Below are 17,816 nucleotides of genomic sequence, written 5' to 3' on the forward strand. Positions count from 1 at the left end.
TTCTAGAAAATGAGAAAGAATTTAGAATTTTCAAAAAGATTGCAAAACACATAGAAAAGCATACTGACTGTGATAAATCTTTAGTACTACCAAAGTAGATTTACTATTTTAAATAAATTTAATAGCATTATTTAGAAACTCTCTTACCTTTTTGGACCCACCAGGTGCAGCAGGTGTAAATGTATCTTCTGGTTCCTCCTTGACTTCAACTGATTCAGTTTTGACATTCCTAAAAAATTTTAAAAATTAAAATAAAATAAAAGCAATACTAAGCACTATTCATACATGAAATCTTGCAATATCTATTACTCATTCTCCAAGTACTGGCTCACAAAATGGGCTATCTTCAAACTCCACTCACCACGGATGGAAATAAACAAAGTTCTAAACACCAGAAAGCTCACATTTTTAGTTTATGAGAGCACACATCCCCTCCTGGCCAAGGCTTCAGTCACACCACACGATTTCTGGTAAAGTTCTGAATGCAACAATTCAAACCTTTCATCCCAAGTGTACCTGGTCAGTGGAAGTAAGTTTATTGAGGAAATCTCTCAACACAAGGATTAAAATGGGTTTCACTTTGAACTGCATGAATGACCTTGAGCAATCCACTGTTTTTCTCCTTCACTGGCCAATAATTTTTATTTTCCACAACTCTGGAGCAAAAGTTACATATTGTAAATGAAACTGATCTACTGATTCCAAAAATACCAAAATTCTGTATCTATCATCACATCTCCAATAAAAAAAATAAATTTCAGTAACTTAATGGACAATCAATTTCAAATATCATACGTACGTGTGCTATCTTAAATGAGTTTCGTTCATTTTAAACTACTGGGATCAAACACATACTGCATTGCATGCATTCTATTTCCTTAGAAATGTTTGCCACTAAGATTAGTTAGTTCAGTTTTCTTTTCCTTAAGCTTTACTAATGACTTAATCAGTAAAACCTTCAACACTGTTTTTAACCATATATAGTGAGTAGCCACTTTATTAGGTACACCCCCTTTATATGAAATAGAGCACCCCTTCAGTAACAGCATACTTGTAAAATATGATATGTAGCAGGAGAGCAGATACATAGGGATGCCATATATATTGAAATTCAATGCAAGAATGGACAACACCAAAGATAAGGCAACTGTCTAAATTAAAAAACTTTGATGGCATTGGTCAATTTATGTTATCAGTGATGATTTAAAAAAAAAAAAAAAAAAAGATATTTACGAGGCCTGCAAACATTTTCCTCTAGAACTGCCACCCATGCCAAAAAGGTTGCCTGCCACTGCTTCATGTGCAAAGGATAAAAAACCTTTCTTGGTTCAACCAGTGGAACATATCACACACTAAGGTTCAACCAGTGGAACATACCACATACTAAGTCATTCAACTCTTCTTGCTCAATTTAGTGTTATAATTTTCTGGCCAATAATCAAAATCTGCTAAAATGGACTTTCCAGCCAAGTCTGCAACACAAGAATCCTTGCTCTATTCATCACTGTTTCCCCTATCTCACAATTTTGGGGAATCTGGTATCAGCAGGTCTTCACTGTCTGGAACAGGCCTCGAATATTCTAACATGTGATATGTTAGAATATTCGATGCAGTGCATGCTTTTTTCTAGACATCTGATATTTGTCATTCAGAAATAGCAATTGTCAATGTGGTTGCATGGTTCCCACCAAATCGGTACAAAACTTGGGCTCTACTACTCCCCAATTTTGAGGTGGAGGTATTACAGCACATATGCAAGGCCCAGGTTTTTTTTCTGATCACTAAATTTGCAAGCAAAGGACAAAGAATATGCACATTTTGTAATACAGCAGGATCTTCTTCCTCTGAGTTTTTGTTGTAAGTCATCCTTTGTTTCAGCTAAAGTAATAACATAATACTGAGTAAAATACAGAAGAAACAAACAATATGCAATAGATATGCAGATACACTGCATATCTATATATCTCTCCATTACTGAAAGAGAGATAGAAGGCTGAACATTCTTAATTTCGCACCACATTACATGAGATGCAACCCCAGTAAGTAAGTTTCGATCTTATTATTGGGAGTGATTATTCATGCATTAAGAATGTGAAACAAAATTAAGAATTTATGAAATTTGTGCAAAAAAAAGTTCACTACAAACAGCTGATATACACACACCGGCCAAAAAAATTCAAATCTTTATTCAGTATCGAATCAGAGCAGCTTTGTTTTGAATTACAGCAAATGTGGGTTGCAACATGGATTCTATAAGGTGTTTTAGTGCATTTTGGTCTAGTTGCAACCATTCTTGCTGCGACAAAGTTGAAGGAAGAGGACTTCATTGCCAAATAGCTTTGTCCATTCTTAATAAGATTTAGATCAGGCGAATGTAGGGGCCACAAAAGATGGTGGAAATCCGTATCATTTTCTCTGAACCATTCTTGCTCAATTTGTTGTTGCATTGTTACCAATAAAGTAGCCACCAACTTCTGGATCAAAGTGTAACATTGCACAGTGCAGCATATCTGCTACAAAATTCCCTGGACGACATTCAACCCTCCACTGGTATCATGGACCCAGTCTGCACTAACAAAACATTCTCCATACCATGGTACCACCTCCAGATGTTGTCTTCAGGGGTTGTCTTAACAAGACAGGCAGAATCAATCACTTCATGAGGTTCTCACCACACCTTCCGCCAACCATCAGTGTGAAACAAAGCGTATTGTGATCTGCCAGACCATGATTTTCTTGATTTTTCTCTGAAAAAAGTTCCCTTCACTGATGAATAAGCAGGCAACTGCCAATATCCAGTTCCCTGTGCATGGTACAGGCCCTGTTTTCTGGATAGTTCTCTATAAATATCAAGAAAAGAAAGAACCAGTTGTCTTTCTTGAATTGCGACTACAGGAACTCCAACTTACAGATATGACTTTACGTAAGTTTTCCCAAAACTTTAAAAAAAAATCGTGGAAACATATTTTGCATTCCGTGGGAATAAATTTCCACTACCCCTCCATCGTTTCAATTTTGAACACCTTTGTGATATTTTTCTAAAGCAAGTTTCTGGAGGTCATGACCACAAAACAATTTGCACTTTTCGGTATATGGGGCCTTTCTGTTCGTGCATCTAATTATAAACGGGTAGTAAACTCAATCTTATTGCATTTGCGATAATACCGATAACTGCAATTGTGTGGGATTTTACACTATTATGGTGAAATGTGTTCCCTTCACTGAAAACTTCAATCATATAAAACACAAATTTTCAGAAACTTCTCTTCATTCCCATTTACGTATTACAAATATGAAGGGAAAGCGACCAATGAAACAAAATTGATTTAGCAATGAAGATGAAAATAATGAAGTACTGCTTCAACAGAGAATATTATTTTAAAGGACAGTGAGCGTATAAAGGAACACGTCAAAGGATCAATGCACTTAAGATCAACAGTAATCACAAAACAGCATTCAGCTGCATTATCGAAGATGGAACAGCTGTTAATAATATGGATGGAAAATCAGATTCAGAAGCAAGTGCCCCTGAGTCTAATGACCATCCAAGCAAAAGCAACAAGTATTTAAAAAGATATTAAGGATAAGTACAGCAAACCCCAACCCAAGTTCGTGGCAAGCACGGGTGGTTTAATAGGTCAAAGGCATCGCACTGGTTTCCACAACATTAAAGTATGCAGTGACGATTCAGCAGCTGCAGATAAATTTTGTGATGTGTTGAAAAAAATTATTGATGAAGGCGGCTATTCAACGCAGCAAATTTTTTAACATTGATGAGAATGCTTTGTTTTGGAAAAAAATACCAGATCGAACATACATTGCCAGGTAGCAGGATATTACAGATTAAAACCACTGTTTATGTACCATTCTGGAAATCCTTGTGCATTTAAGGGCATCAATAAAGCCAACTCACCTGTGCATTTCCGATCAAAACAGATAGCACAGACAACATCTGAGGATTGGTTTAAATGCTGCTTCATTCCAGAGGTTGAAAAATATTGTAAAGACAACGACGTTCCTTTCACGATTTTGCTCCTATTAGATAATGCTCCTGGACAATCCTATGCATCTAGATGATTTCAATTCGAAAGTGAGTCATATTTCTACTGCCAAACACGACTTCACTCATCCAATCTATGGATCAGGTGTTATTTTGAATTTAAAAGTATACTATTTACGCACATCTGCTCAGGCATTGTCTGCATTAGAAGGTGAGAAAAATTTTACGTTAAGAGACTTTTGGAAATCTTACAATATTTACCATGCCAACATTAATAAGGCCTGGGTGGAAATTACTAAAAGTTGTTTAAATGGCACATGGAATAAAATATGCCCATGGCATGTAAAAGGCTTCGAAGAATTTGAAAAAGACAAATGAAGCGGTTACAGATAAGATTGTAGAGCTACTTCAGTTGGAGGTTGATGCCAAACATGTGGAGGAGTCAGAGGAAGAAGAGAAGGAAGTTTCTAATGAAAAACTTATTGACTTGCAGGCAGCGATAGTGAAAGAAGAAAATGCCAATGAAGCTCAAGATGAACCAAATGGGGTGCCGAGACGCTTCATCACCAGAGAGATGGCAATGGCATTTCGTGAAATTGCATTTACAATGAAAGGTTTGAGAAGATGGATCCTGACAGCGAATTGAATAGATGTTTTTTTGGTTTTTAGGTGCATTAGCAACTAAGGCCATATTGCTCCGGGATATGCGATGGTCATTCCCCGACCTTTCCGCATTTGGTGGTGACGGGCTCGAACCCCAGTCTAATCAAGAAGCCTGTGCTACACACTGCCCCTCCTTCCCACCTGGCTACCGAGGCGCAATTGAATAAATACAATAAATAATTCTATTTACATGTTTATCGAGCATTTGTTTTTTTGATTCAATCAATTCAGCACGCACAGTTGCAAGTGCTGTACAAGCACGGGGAAATTCTCAGACTTCCATAGCATTTCGCAGAATGCAACCCTTTCATAAGTTGGGGAGTTCCTGTACTGATAAATGTGCACCCACAATAAGACCTCTTTCAAAGCTTGATAGGCCATGTGTTTCCCCCACAATCTTGTCTCCAGATTAGAGAAAGTTGTTACACTCAACAAAGTGACAAATCATCACTTTCATGTCGCAGTTTTCTTTGAATCTATTTGCATTTCTTCTGTCTGTAACTGTCTTAATAAGAAGGGTCGTATTTTTTTTTTAGCCAGTGTGATCATATATACCTATCACTTCCAGTTTATGTAACCTTGCCTGAAACTGCATGCACTTTGACTTAAATGAACACAAACTGAGCAGGCTTTCCTTGACGTAGACACTTGATTTCCACACGAAGCATTCACAAGTTACCATATATCAGTGACTCAGACTGCAACGCAGAAATTTCCGAATGAAAAGGCAAATAAGTAACACACCATCTCCTCGTAGATGGTCACACTTCCCTACCTGTTCTTTTTTATAATTGATATACTTTTACTATTTTGAAGCCCATCTAATATTTCTAAGTCATTGTACTGAATTCGTCACACCACTATTTGCACACTCCTTTGTTGCCTTTAAATGCTAACTCCCAGCCTCTGTCCATGATGGGAATTGTATACTCCAACCACTATTAGGTTATGTACTGCAGGCAAATCCTGCAAAAATCAATGCTTCTTTTCTCAGTACTTCACACACTTGTTTTCACCCTAGGTTTAAGTTTAGTTCTAGCATAATTACAAGAAAAGGAAAGAGCAGAAAATGCTGTATCATGAAACTATTATAACTATAAAGAACTAATTTTCTCCTTTCCTTTTGTATAAAGTGTTATACAATTTAACTTATTCTTTTGTTAAACCTCCACTAGTGTGATGTTATATTTCTGTAGTTTTTCTCAGATGAAAATTTTTAAAAAAACAAACAAATTCAAAAAATCTACATTTAAATTTATATTTGCTTACCGAGCATACAATTTGTTTGTCTCTTATACCTCTGTTTGATCACTGAAAAATTAACCTTCTACGTTAATAGAGCATCTTAACCAAGAGTGAGTTAATATTCCTAATATAAAATTAACTCACCATATAAGTATGCAAATTTGAGAGCTGTAAAGTGCATTTTTAAATTAAATTATAATTTGATAATCTTATAGAACTTATATTTTTCAAGCAACCACAAATCCTTCTTCATAGGACATTTACAGGCTGTCTACACCAGTTGTTAGTTGTCATGAATATTCTCATTCCAGTGGCAATACAGTCAGCAGCCATCTTGAATTGACAATCCAGTGTAAATGTACCTTTACAGTAAACATGCACTAATTACTGTCTCTCTTCACAGAGCAAGCCACACCCATCACTGTAGAATAGAAAATGTGTTAATTTATTTGCAGTATAAAAAAAAAAAAAAAAGTTACTTCTAATAGGCTTCATGCCCATAAAGCACAAAATAAAACTTTTAAATAGCATTACTTTTATAAGTTAGTATGAATGTCATACGGGTAACTTTTAAAAAGAATGTAATAACTTGATCAGAGCCAAAATTTGTAAGCTTTGAGAATTACTGAAATTATTTGCTCTTTCTTGAATAAACTGAATTCTAATTTACTATAAGCAGAGAGGGTAGGTGGAGGGTGGGGAGAGAAGAGAGAGACCACCCTCAAAGTTTGCATCTCTTGCAATTTCTGGTCGATTGAAAGATGAGTGCTATAAGATTATCAAACCAATTTAATTCACAAACAGTATTATGTAGACAAATGTGATCAACATCAAATGTCACTGAGTAGGTGTCTTGAAAATGTATAATTAAAAAGTTAATAAAGAAATAGCTTATACACTTAGAGCGGTATTTGGGAGGTCTTACAATACAGACATCATGAGATCTCTGTGTATAATGGAAAATAAAAAAATAAAAAAACTTAAAAAGTAGCCTATATATATATATATATATATATATATATGAAACAAGCCCTATTAAATAAAAGGATACCAAATGGACACTTGAATTTTCTACTTACAGTAGAAACATAACTCTATACACTTCACTGTATAACACGTTATCATTCATTTCCGTTTAACGCAGAAATGAATGAATGTTTAGCAGAGTTAACCTACACCTTATGCTGCAAGAAGCCATTTCATGAGATGCATTATAAAATTCTCATATGCAATTTTTAAGCTTCAATCAATATAAACGGAGACAGGTATTTGACTCTTGGTAATTAGTTATCAGAAGAACATAATTGCTTTAAATACCACTTTTTAAAATTAATGATAATAATCAGATAATGGCATTTCTTACCTCAGAGCAAGTTCTTCCCAGTTTGGAGGAGTCTTTTCATTTGGCCTGCCATATTTATCTAGTAGGCCAGCAGAGACCATTTTTTTCTTTAATGATGCCTGGGAAAGTGGGGAAAGAAGATAAATGATATACAAAAGAACTAAATTTAAAATTACCAGACACCTTTATTTTATCCTAAACAACAAATAACAAGTTACAAAACATGTATATTATATAAAGGCACAGAATAGTAATCAGTGTGCAGGAAATATATTAAGCATATTACATACAGAAATCTGTCTGTTTCCCCAACATGGACAAGATTAATACTATCAAGTCCACTACAAAAACATGATGCCACTAAATACTTCAAGTCTTAACTCTAGCAGTTCAGACAAGAAGTATTTGAAAAGCATCTTTACTTTTCCACACAAAGGAGCACTGAATGCTTAAAAATTCAGCAATCAGTATTTGTATGTGGAAATCAGAATTCAAAATTATAATGATTAACATGCCAAGAACTATATTTCTACTGAAACTTTTTCAGTCACCTGATCACTAAATTTCAAATATTTTTATATAATCAGAAAGTCACATTAGCAGCATTTTGACTAATGTTTAGCAGAGTTAACCTACACCTTATGCTGCAAGCAAGCAAGCAAATACAGAAGAGAGAGGAAAAAAAAAAAAAAAAAACACCCATCTATACCCCCAAGAATTTGTCTAGTTCTCCCTTCAACCCAACCACAGATGGAAGCCTGTTCCGACAATCAACCACCTGCTGGTTGAAGGCAAACTTTACACATCTATCCTGCAACCATTCTTCAACTTGAATTTATGCCCACTCATGTGTGTAGTCTCAACAAGTGGAAGAATACTATTAACGTTCAGCTTATCCAATGTATTCAAGGTTTTAAACACCTCAATCAGATCTCCCTGCAGGTGCCTGGCCTTGAGATACTGAATTTGTAGAACCAAAGCCTTTTTCAGTAAGAGCACTCTTGTTCCCTTCAATTTGGTTGCCCTTCTTTGCACCTGTCCCAGTAGATCTACTCTTCCTAAAGTGAGGCCTCAAGACCTGTATAATTGTAGTTATACAAAGGGATAATGACCTGCTTATCCCTGCTAGCAAAGTTTCTGTATATCTGACAAAACCCCCCCTGAGCTGTCCCTGCTCAGAGAATTATGCTTGACTACACAATTACCACTAGGTCTTTTTCATTCTCCATTACTCTGAGTCGAGTACCTTGCATTTGTTAATGTTAAACTTCAATTGCCATTTCTCAGCCCATCAACCCAATCTTTCCAGATCTCATTCTAGTACAGTAGAAGCCCTCTTACCCCACCTCCACTTAACGAATGTTTTCTCTCTCTCTCTCCCCACGCTTCTTTAAAACATTGTATGGTACCTATAGCACACTGCAATAGTCCAGTATATGCTTACAAATAGTGTAGTTCACCATGCCAGCCTGAGTTTCCCCGAGAGGTCAGAATTCCAAACTGTGTTTGCACCAGTAAAATTATGTTATTATAATTACGGTATATACTTCAAATATGTAAATTAAAAATACACGCAAGAAAAAATTTGTAAAGGCCGGCGAGACAATTGTAAAGGATCAGAAAATCTATAAGCATCAATTTATTTCACAAGGGTTGTTGTTCTTGCTCCTTTATAGAAAACACATATTAATGAAATATGTGTTTTCTATAAAGGAGCATTAAATCTATAAAGGACAACAACATGGAACCCCAATTAGCAGACCCATAAATGCAACATCAGAGGCTGATGACTTGCATTTTAGAAAATATTGTCGTGGTACATTGAGTATTAGCAGGAGATTATCCACTGAGTAATCTCTCACATTTTTCTCCAGAGAAAAACTGATTGGATAACAATGTTATATTATGGACAGAAAAGGTCTAAATTATGTTACCTATGAAAATGCCACAAAAGGGGGGGGGGACTACAGCAATTCAGTTGTAACTTAGATTGTGCTTTTTGTTGTTGGTGAACTAATTCTAGAATTTTTAAAAATAGAGTTTGTCTTTACCAATTTACTACCACTCACAAAAAATCAGTATGGATAGACTGCATTATTCAAAATATTTTTTTCACAGAAGAAACACCTGAAAAGGCATTCTCGTTGCAGGAGCTTAGAAGGGAAGATAAAGGCCATGTTTTTACTACTGAATGTAACATCTTTAATTCAGCTTATGGTTTGGGAAGGAGGGTTCTAGAATGTCTATAATGTCTAAAAAGACTATATAGACAAGAGTTTTGAAGATAAATTCTGGAAAAAATAGAAGACATGAAAAGAGGTCTTAGAGATCTTAGAGGTCTCAGAATAAACTGGTCATTAAAAGCCTTTAACATCAAAGGTGTTTCCAATATAGTACCAGCATGGAATGAAATTCCATGCTGGTACTATATTGAAAACACATCAAAAATTATGACTAAATGCACCATCAGTAAAATAAACATTCATAACAATGGGAAAAAAATTAGCCTCTTTTTGAAACATTTAGGAAAAACTGTAACATGATTCAATAGATAAATGCTTTTGAACTTCAGTTTTTCTTGGTCACCAATGTAATAAATTGGAAATGGAGGGGAAGTTTGCGTGGAAGGCAGTATACAACATGTTTTACACTCCTGGATGACTCCAATGATCTGCTTAATATCAGGGTTATTCTATCCTGGAGAATATTAACTGTCTTTCAGTCTAAAAAAAAAAAAAAACAAAACAAACTCTTAAGCTTTTAAGTGTTGTAATAGGTGTCAGCAGCACTGTCACCTATTATAATACTTAATACAATACCAAAAACCCTGACTACAGTGATATGATACATATTTTCTTGGTCATTTTATTACCCTAGGTGCCAATTGCTACACAAAAAAAAAAAAAAAAAAAATATATATATATATATATATATACACATATACACAACACACACATAAATATGTGGAAAAGTATAGCAACTATATCATTTGGCAACCGTTATACCTTGTTTTAGCATAAAAGCAAATAAACAACAACAAAAAAACTTTTAATAACTGAAACTGAACTGTACAAAAATCTGATATGGCATTTCTTACACTACTCAGCTGAGGCTTGAATAGCAATAAAATAAAAATAAGTCTAACATTATTTTACTGTGACATTTTTTACATTTGGCATCATGTTAATTCTTTAATTTTGTAGCAAAACTCCCTCCAAAATGGAATGTAATACTGCAATTTGCATGTTTATAGAAGTGGAGATTGCTAACATCATCTCACAGCACTAAGACAAAACAAACCACACCCCTAGCATTCAATGATTAAAAATCTGAATTTTCCTTCCTACCTTCCTAAATATAGTCAACCTTATGTGATTTTTTTCATGATTTTCATAGAGAAATGTGTGAAAAAACCTGTTCAGTATTCTGCCACCATCTCTGCAAGTATTCTGCTTTTTGCATAAAGAGTGGAATGGTATCTGAGAAGCACTGATGCTGTTTGTTTATAATTTCAGGTTACTTGTGTTTTCTCTCATACTAGTTACACATCTCCAGTCTTATTCTAGTTTTTGAAAGATTTGTTTTCGCATATCAGAACACTAAACTATATCCTCTAAAGATAGATGCTAATCTGTAATTTCAAATTTTGCATACTGCAAAAGTACACAATTTGAAATAAACATGAAATGACATTAAAAAGTAATAATATTGAATATATATATTTTTTAATATCTAAATACATAAGTTGAAATATATTGGGCATGTTCAAAATTTCAAACTTGTTGTTGTTGTTATTTGGTTTTTAGGAGCATTAGCAACTAAGGCCATATTGCTCCGGGTTATGCGGTGGTCATTCCATGACCTTCCCGCATCCTCTGTATTTGGTGGTGACGGGCTCGAACCCCGGTCTAATCAAGAAGCGTGTGCTACGCACTGCTGCTCCTTCCCACCTGGCTACGGAGGCGCCTATTTCAAACTTAATGGTCTTTTAAAATGGAAAATGGAAGAAACTGATGTTTCTAATTTTAAAGCCATTTTTTAAAAATTAAACACTTAAATCACGCAGCATGTTTTAAAATAGGTTTTTTATTATTAAAACTTAAAGTTACATGAAATATGTATTGTTATCCATTAAGAAAAGACAAAATATCGGCACTGTTTAAGTAAAATTCAAAGCAAACCCAAAATGCCTTACAGAAATTAAGAAAATGGACATCTGTCCATGCCCTGCCACCATTATCAGGTTAAGCATCTTCCCCTGAACTATTAGCATCAATATTCCCAGTAATGACCTACCATGCTAGTCCAAAAACAAAAATATGGATACCAATACATATAATGACCAGTAATAAAGAGTTTCTTTTTTAACGTTCCCTCTAATTTTTTACAGTCCTGCACAGTTGCTCAACTTCTATGTAATGGTAAGCTTGTCTGTAGGTGCACAGTATGGAATTTATAATATAGCTTTTGCCTTCTTTCACTTGCACCAGCAAGGGTAGTACCAATGTTGCCAGAAAATTTGAAGTTCTATGATACTTAAATGGCAATATATCTAATCAACACCTATCTAATATGTAAAGAATATAATTAAGAAATGATGTATTTCCAACATTCGAAAATTAAATATCTCCAATCAAAGAAATAAATATAAAAGTAAAGTAAAAACAGAACTAAAAATTAAATTATAACGAATACTTGACAATTTCATTGAAATTGTGTGTTTCCTTACTATGGACATGTTAAAATACCATCACGTCCAACTCCCAGAAACAAGACCAAGACAAAGTTTCACCAATTCAAACTAAAACAGTTCAGAATAGTAAATACTGAAAGGCCTTTGCTTTCCCACACATGTAACACTGAATACTTAGATAATCAATAATCAGCTGACTTTGCATGTGGTGAGCTTTGGTTGTATAGAAAAACACCTGGACCATTTTGTCACTAACGTGAGAAATTTGAGTCCAACAGATTTTAAATTGCAATGAATATCATAATGGTTGCAGTACCTGCACAGCATTTGTAGAATTTATACTATTCCAATGTATAATGATATAGTTTAAATCTATGTTACCAGACAGAAGATCTTCAAATCATGTTCAGTTATAATTCAATGCAAAATAAAAATAAATTCTGAGCACCATAGACTAGATGAAATATTATCAAGCCAGTAATCACAAAACCAAGACCACCAAATACTATCAGTCTTAACTGAAGACAGTTTAGATTGATATTTGAACCTTTGCTTTACCAAGAAATTAATATTCATATTTAGGATTAATCCAAAGTATATTTCATTTGGTTACATAATACATTTGTCTGTTTCTTCAACTCTGAACACGTTCAAACATTACCAGTGTCCAATTTTCAGAAACGAGACCAGTAAATATTACCAGTCGTAACTGAAAACAGTTAAGAGTGATATTATTTCAAAGGCAACTTTTCTTTACCACGGTAAAATCACCGAGTACTTAAAAATAATCAGTAATCAGTGTTCTGCTTTGTGGTTACTAAGAAATTAATATTCATATTTAGGATTAATCCAAAGTATATTTCATTTGGTTACATAACACATTTGTCTGTTTCTTCAACTCTGGACATGTTCAAACATTACCAGTGTCCAATTCTCGGAAACTAGACCAGTAAATATTATCAGTCTTAACTGAAAACAGTTAAGAGTGATATTATTTCAAAGGCAACTTTTTTTTTACCACGGTAAAATCACAGAGTACTTAAAAATAATCAGTGTTCTGCTTTGTGGTTACTAAGAAACTAATATTCTTATTTAGGATAAATCCAAAGTATAAATTTGTCTATTTCTTCAACTATGGACACATTCAAATATTATCGAGTCCAACTCTCTGAAACTAGACCCCTAAAATACTACCAGTCATAACAAAAGAGTTCAGACTGATATTATTTGAAAGGCACCCTTGGCTTTACCACATTAAAATACTGAGGTACTTAAAAAGTCAGAAATCAGCATTCTGCTTTGTGGTTATTAAGAAATTAATATTCAGAGTATATTTCATTTATTTGGTTATATATCAAAAATATGCTACATAACATAACACATTTTTGTGTTTCTTCACCATGGATATGTTCAAATACTATTAGATAGTATGAATCAGAGCTGTAATACTCAATAATATTTTACAAATGTTCAAATACTATTTAGTCCAATCTCAGAAACAGACCATAAACTAGAAATGCGTGTTTCACGTATCATAGAGTAAATATGTAAAGGCACCTCAGGTGATATAAGGAAATATCAGTAATCAGGTGATACGTGGGTCGCAAAATGACAACTACCAAGTAACAATAAGGATCAACAGATCTACACTATTTTGTATAGGCTGCTTTAATTAAATGTCTAATACAGTTAATTAACCAAGAAACATTATGTAACTGAAAAGGCCTGGAACAGTATGCAGCCTTTAAATAAAGAATATCAGATAACAGAATACAGAGGGTATGATATCCTAAACTTGGACAAAAGTTTTAAAGTAAACACAGAATAGAATCTCAAAACAAATCTTTTTGCCATTTTTTTTTTTTTTTTTTAAAGGACTTTGAATTCCTTTTTCAAGTAAAGTGAGAAATCCCATTAAAATGGTCATTAACCAAATGATTAGCTCTATCAGACTGTATTCCAAAAATATTATGTTTCCTCAATGGACAGACATCAGCAATAAGTTTATTAAAAAATTGTTTGGCAAGTAAAATTCCATTAAACTCCACCATTTGCTCTCATGGCTATGGAGCTATATTATGCATCATTCCTTGAGTGTTATCATCAAGCAAATGAACTCGGACAGAGTACCTCAAGGCTCACCTAGGTCCTCTACTTTTCATTATTTTCATAAATGATCTTCCTTCTTTCATCTGCACCTTCAATATTTAAGTTTCTCTCTATGCAGATGATCTTAAGATCTACTCAGCAGTGAAGGAAATTAGCATCTCTCAACAGTTTCAATGCACCCTCAATAAATTCTCTGTGGCTATCTCTGATTGGCTTGTCTGCTAACCCTTTGAAGTGCAATGTAATCTTTTTCATCTGTAGATCTCCACAACTAATAAATATGGAGTACACTAACTCTGTGATCATCGAAAGGTGTGACCAAGTTAATGATTTGGGAATTCTCTTCTCTAGCAGTGCTAAATTTGATGCCCATGTCCTTAAAATCACCAGAAAAAGCACTCAAAACACTGGGATTTATCAAACTGAACACCTACAAGTTCAAAACTACAGATATGCCGTTATCCTTTATAAAACTATTGTTCTGCCAATCCTTGAATTCAGTTCACCCATCTGGAATCCTCACACAAAGACTAATTAATAAAACTGATTCAAAAAATTGTCTGTTATCTTACATTCCATAATCCTCTATTTTATCACACAGTGTACTATGAATTGCTGTGTGATTACTTTCATCTGAGGCCACTTTGTACTAGAACAGTTATTACTGACATCACCCTTCTAACCAAAGTAATCACTGGAACTTATGAAGCATCTGATGTCCTTAGCAAAATCAACTTCAATGCTCCTTGTAGACAAGTCAGGAACCTTACACTGTTTTACCTTGACTATGTGACCACTGACCTTATGATGTTCAGTCCACTGAACAGAATCAGCAGATGACTGACTTTTTTGACAACTCCCAATCACTGATGAACTCCATCCACAAGTTTGCCTCTTTTCTTGAACTGCAAAGTGACTAGCTTTCATCTAATTATTGTAGTTTATTATTATTTTTCTATTCTCTAATTACTGTAATTAATTTATTATTTGTTTTACCAGTAACTTAAGTTAATGCACACCTCTTTTGCACATATGATTTTTTAATGTTTGAATCTATATCAATGTTTATCTTACTGTTGGATTTGTTATTATTGTCATCAACTCTGTTCATTGTTCTGCTCTCAGACACACTGCTAATGGTTACCTGTTGTGTACCATGTTATCACTGCTTTTTAAGTCTTGTTTTGATGAATAATTCACAATAATGAATTATTTTTCAATTTCCACCATGCCTAAAATGTATTGGTTTATAACAAAAGAACGCACTAGAATTAGACTGATAATAGGATTGCACTAATTCAACTTACTGCAATCTTAAAAAAAATAAAAATAAATTAATTGAACTAAAACTGAATTTTCATATTAATGCTGAAAAAAGAAAAAGGTAAAACATTAAGAACAAAAATCAACATTATCTTCCTCTCAATGGACTGTTTCTGACAGTTAATGAATCAGTACAATACAGTCTAGCAATCCACTCATATCTTTGGATGTAGTGTGGCTGTCTATGAAGCATACGTGTCCAGGTAGACAGAGGTGCTTTCTTTTTTACTAGGCGTGAAGTTCTGCATTTTGCCCAGACAATGACTGGGACCTAACAGTGCAAGTCTAATGCAGTTCATCCACTTCATTTCATTCTCATCTAGAAAAACAGTTTTAGAGTGAACATGTTCAATAATGCATTCATTGGTACATTTGCAAAAGAAAAAAAATCCTCCTTTATACCATATTCCCATACATAATTACACATAGTTTTAACATGAAGCAACTGACTACATGGTACTTTAATCCATTTTTTTTTAATTTCTTATTTTTTAAAAAATAATCTTCCTATCTACAACTGAAATTTTCTGCAGTACTTTTGCATAAAACACTGTTTCAACAATATGAACAGCAGCAGCAGGTAACTAAATTTTCACCAAACGAAAGAGATTGTTTGGAGTTGGTAATGGCATAAGCAACTTTGAGGTGTTTTTTGTTGTAACGGTTAGGTTGACAATTTTTTTTTTTTTTTTGCTTATTAAACGCTTAGTTTTCTATGAAAAAAATTTAGATATTTTTTCATCACATTTGGGATACACTATTTTCAAAATGCCTAATTTGCTTGATGCAAACTAGCCAAAATTTTCATATGAAGTAGCATCTTTTTCAACATTAATATTTATGAATCCAAAAAACATTCTACTACAAATGTTTACTACATTTAGATGTTTTCCTTCTTGTTTTTCCACACTTGAACTAAATTCTGTCTTTATTAAAACAGCTTTAAAATTATCGAAATCACCACAGACACTACAGTAGAAAAATACCATGGAACTAACATAGCAAATTAATGCTACAATTAGGGTTACATTTGGCAAGCTGTGATTGTCCTAACTGGAACACAGAGCTATCTGAACCATCAAGAATAATAAGAAATTAAAAAAAAAAGCATCAATTTATTTTTAATAATTTTATTTTGATTTTTAGGGTAATTTTGTATTCTGGTATCAGAATTGCATCTTCCAAGTGTAACCATTAACTTGCTCCAATGTCGAAAACGAACATCGTAACTATTCATGACAGCAAGATTTCAAACCATGCAAACTGCAAGACACGCAACACTGAAGAATAATTTTAACATAACAATCTTGTAGTTGTAAGGATTGTATATGGAATAAAATCAGAGTCAATTCACAATAATGAAAAATGCAGTGTCATATACCTCCATGAAGTAGACATTAAATTTTATTACTAGTTCCCACTATTAGGTGTTTGGTAAAGACACCTAGTGGCAGCCAATTTTTAAAACCTTCACGTATGCAACAAGAATCTTTGCAACCACACTATATTTATGTTGAGATATGACTTACAGCTGTTGTTTGCCCACCCAAACTGATCCCATCGACATTATAACTACATGGCATTCTCATTAAAAATATTGTGCTACCTGTCAAAGTCTCTGCCACTAATTTGTTATTCACAGACAGCATTAAAGACAAAAATAGCCAAACGTTTATGATGTTACACTATGTTTAGTACAAATAAACCTTTAAGTAATCAATGAAATTGAGTACCCTACTGTAATCAATTAAATTTTATTATTATAAAACTTTCACAGAAAATTCTACTCTGGAAACTACAGCTTTGAGGTCTAATAATCACTCTATGTTACTGAGTAACACTAATTCCAGTATAGTTGCTTCAAATACTGCTGATCCTGCCATAATGCTTACTCTGTAAGTAAGAGCTTCCAAAGACTCAACCAGACACCAGAAATATAAAACCTCACACAACTTCTAGTGATGAACGACATTATTTCAGAAAAAATGCGGCATTAAAAAACCTATGTTAAAATACAATAATAAAATTATAGTTTAGTGGATTATAATTTTGTTATTGCATTTTAGCATATTTTTTAATGGTGTGTTTTTTCTGACAATGGCTTCCATCACTAAAAGTTGCATAGAATTTAATATTTCTGGGGTGGGAGTCTTCAGCTGCGATCCTGGGGTATTGAATCACCCATGAGCTGAAGGTGACAAACGCATTGAGTTTTAAATTATCATTCGTTAATTCATCGGTATTACAGGAGAGTAGGACAAGAAGAATTCCTAAGAGACAGAATTAAGGTAAATTCCTTTGCATATCCTTGAAAAGTAGAAAAATGCATTACAGCATATATGCTTTCATGTATCAGTCAGGAACAAGTTCCATAAAATGGCTATAAATTATCACCGCTTACCCCATTTTCATCAATACAGTATATATGCTATGACTGGTTA

General features: G+C 33.9%; 1 protein-coding gene across 1 annotated transcript in view; it reads right to left on the reverse strand.

Annotated features, from left to right (window-relative positions):
• Positions 1–17,816, reverse strand: part of Nop60B (dyskerin pseudouridine synthase 1 Nop60B) — a 149,846-nt gene that overhangs the window by 14,376 nt on the left and 117,654 nt on the right. Inside the window, exons 10-11 of the mRNA XM_090375081.1 lie at positions 7,272–7,369; positions 148–229 (exon numbers count right to left, since the gene is read on the reverse strand). Of these exons, the coding sequence (XP_090231207.1) occupies positions 148–229; positions 7,272–7,369 (180 nt within the window). The remainder of the gene's footprint in view (positions 1–147; positions 230–7,271; positions 7,370–17,816) is intronic.

The sequence above is a fragment of the Mastigoproctus giganteus genome, chromosome 6 (assembly GCF_048544385.1).
Source record: "Mastigoproctus giganteus isolate SK-2022 chromosome 6, ASM4854438v1, whole genome shotgun sequence".
NCBI lineage: Eukaryota > Metazoa > Arthropoda > Arachnida > Uropygi > Thelyphonidae > Mastigoproctus > Mastigoproctus giganteus.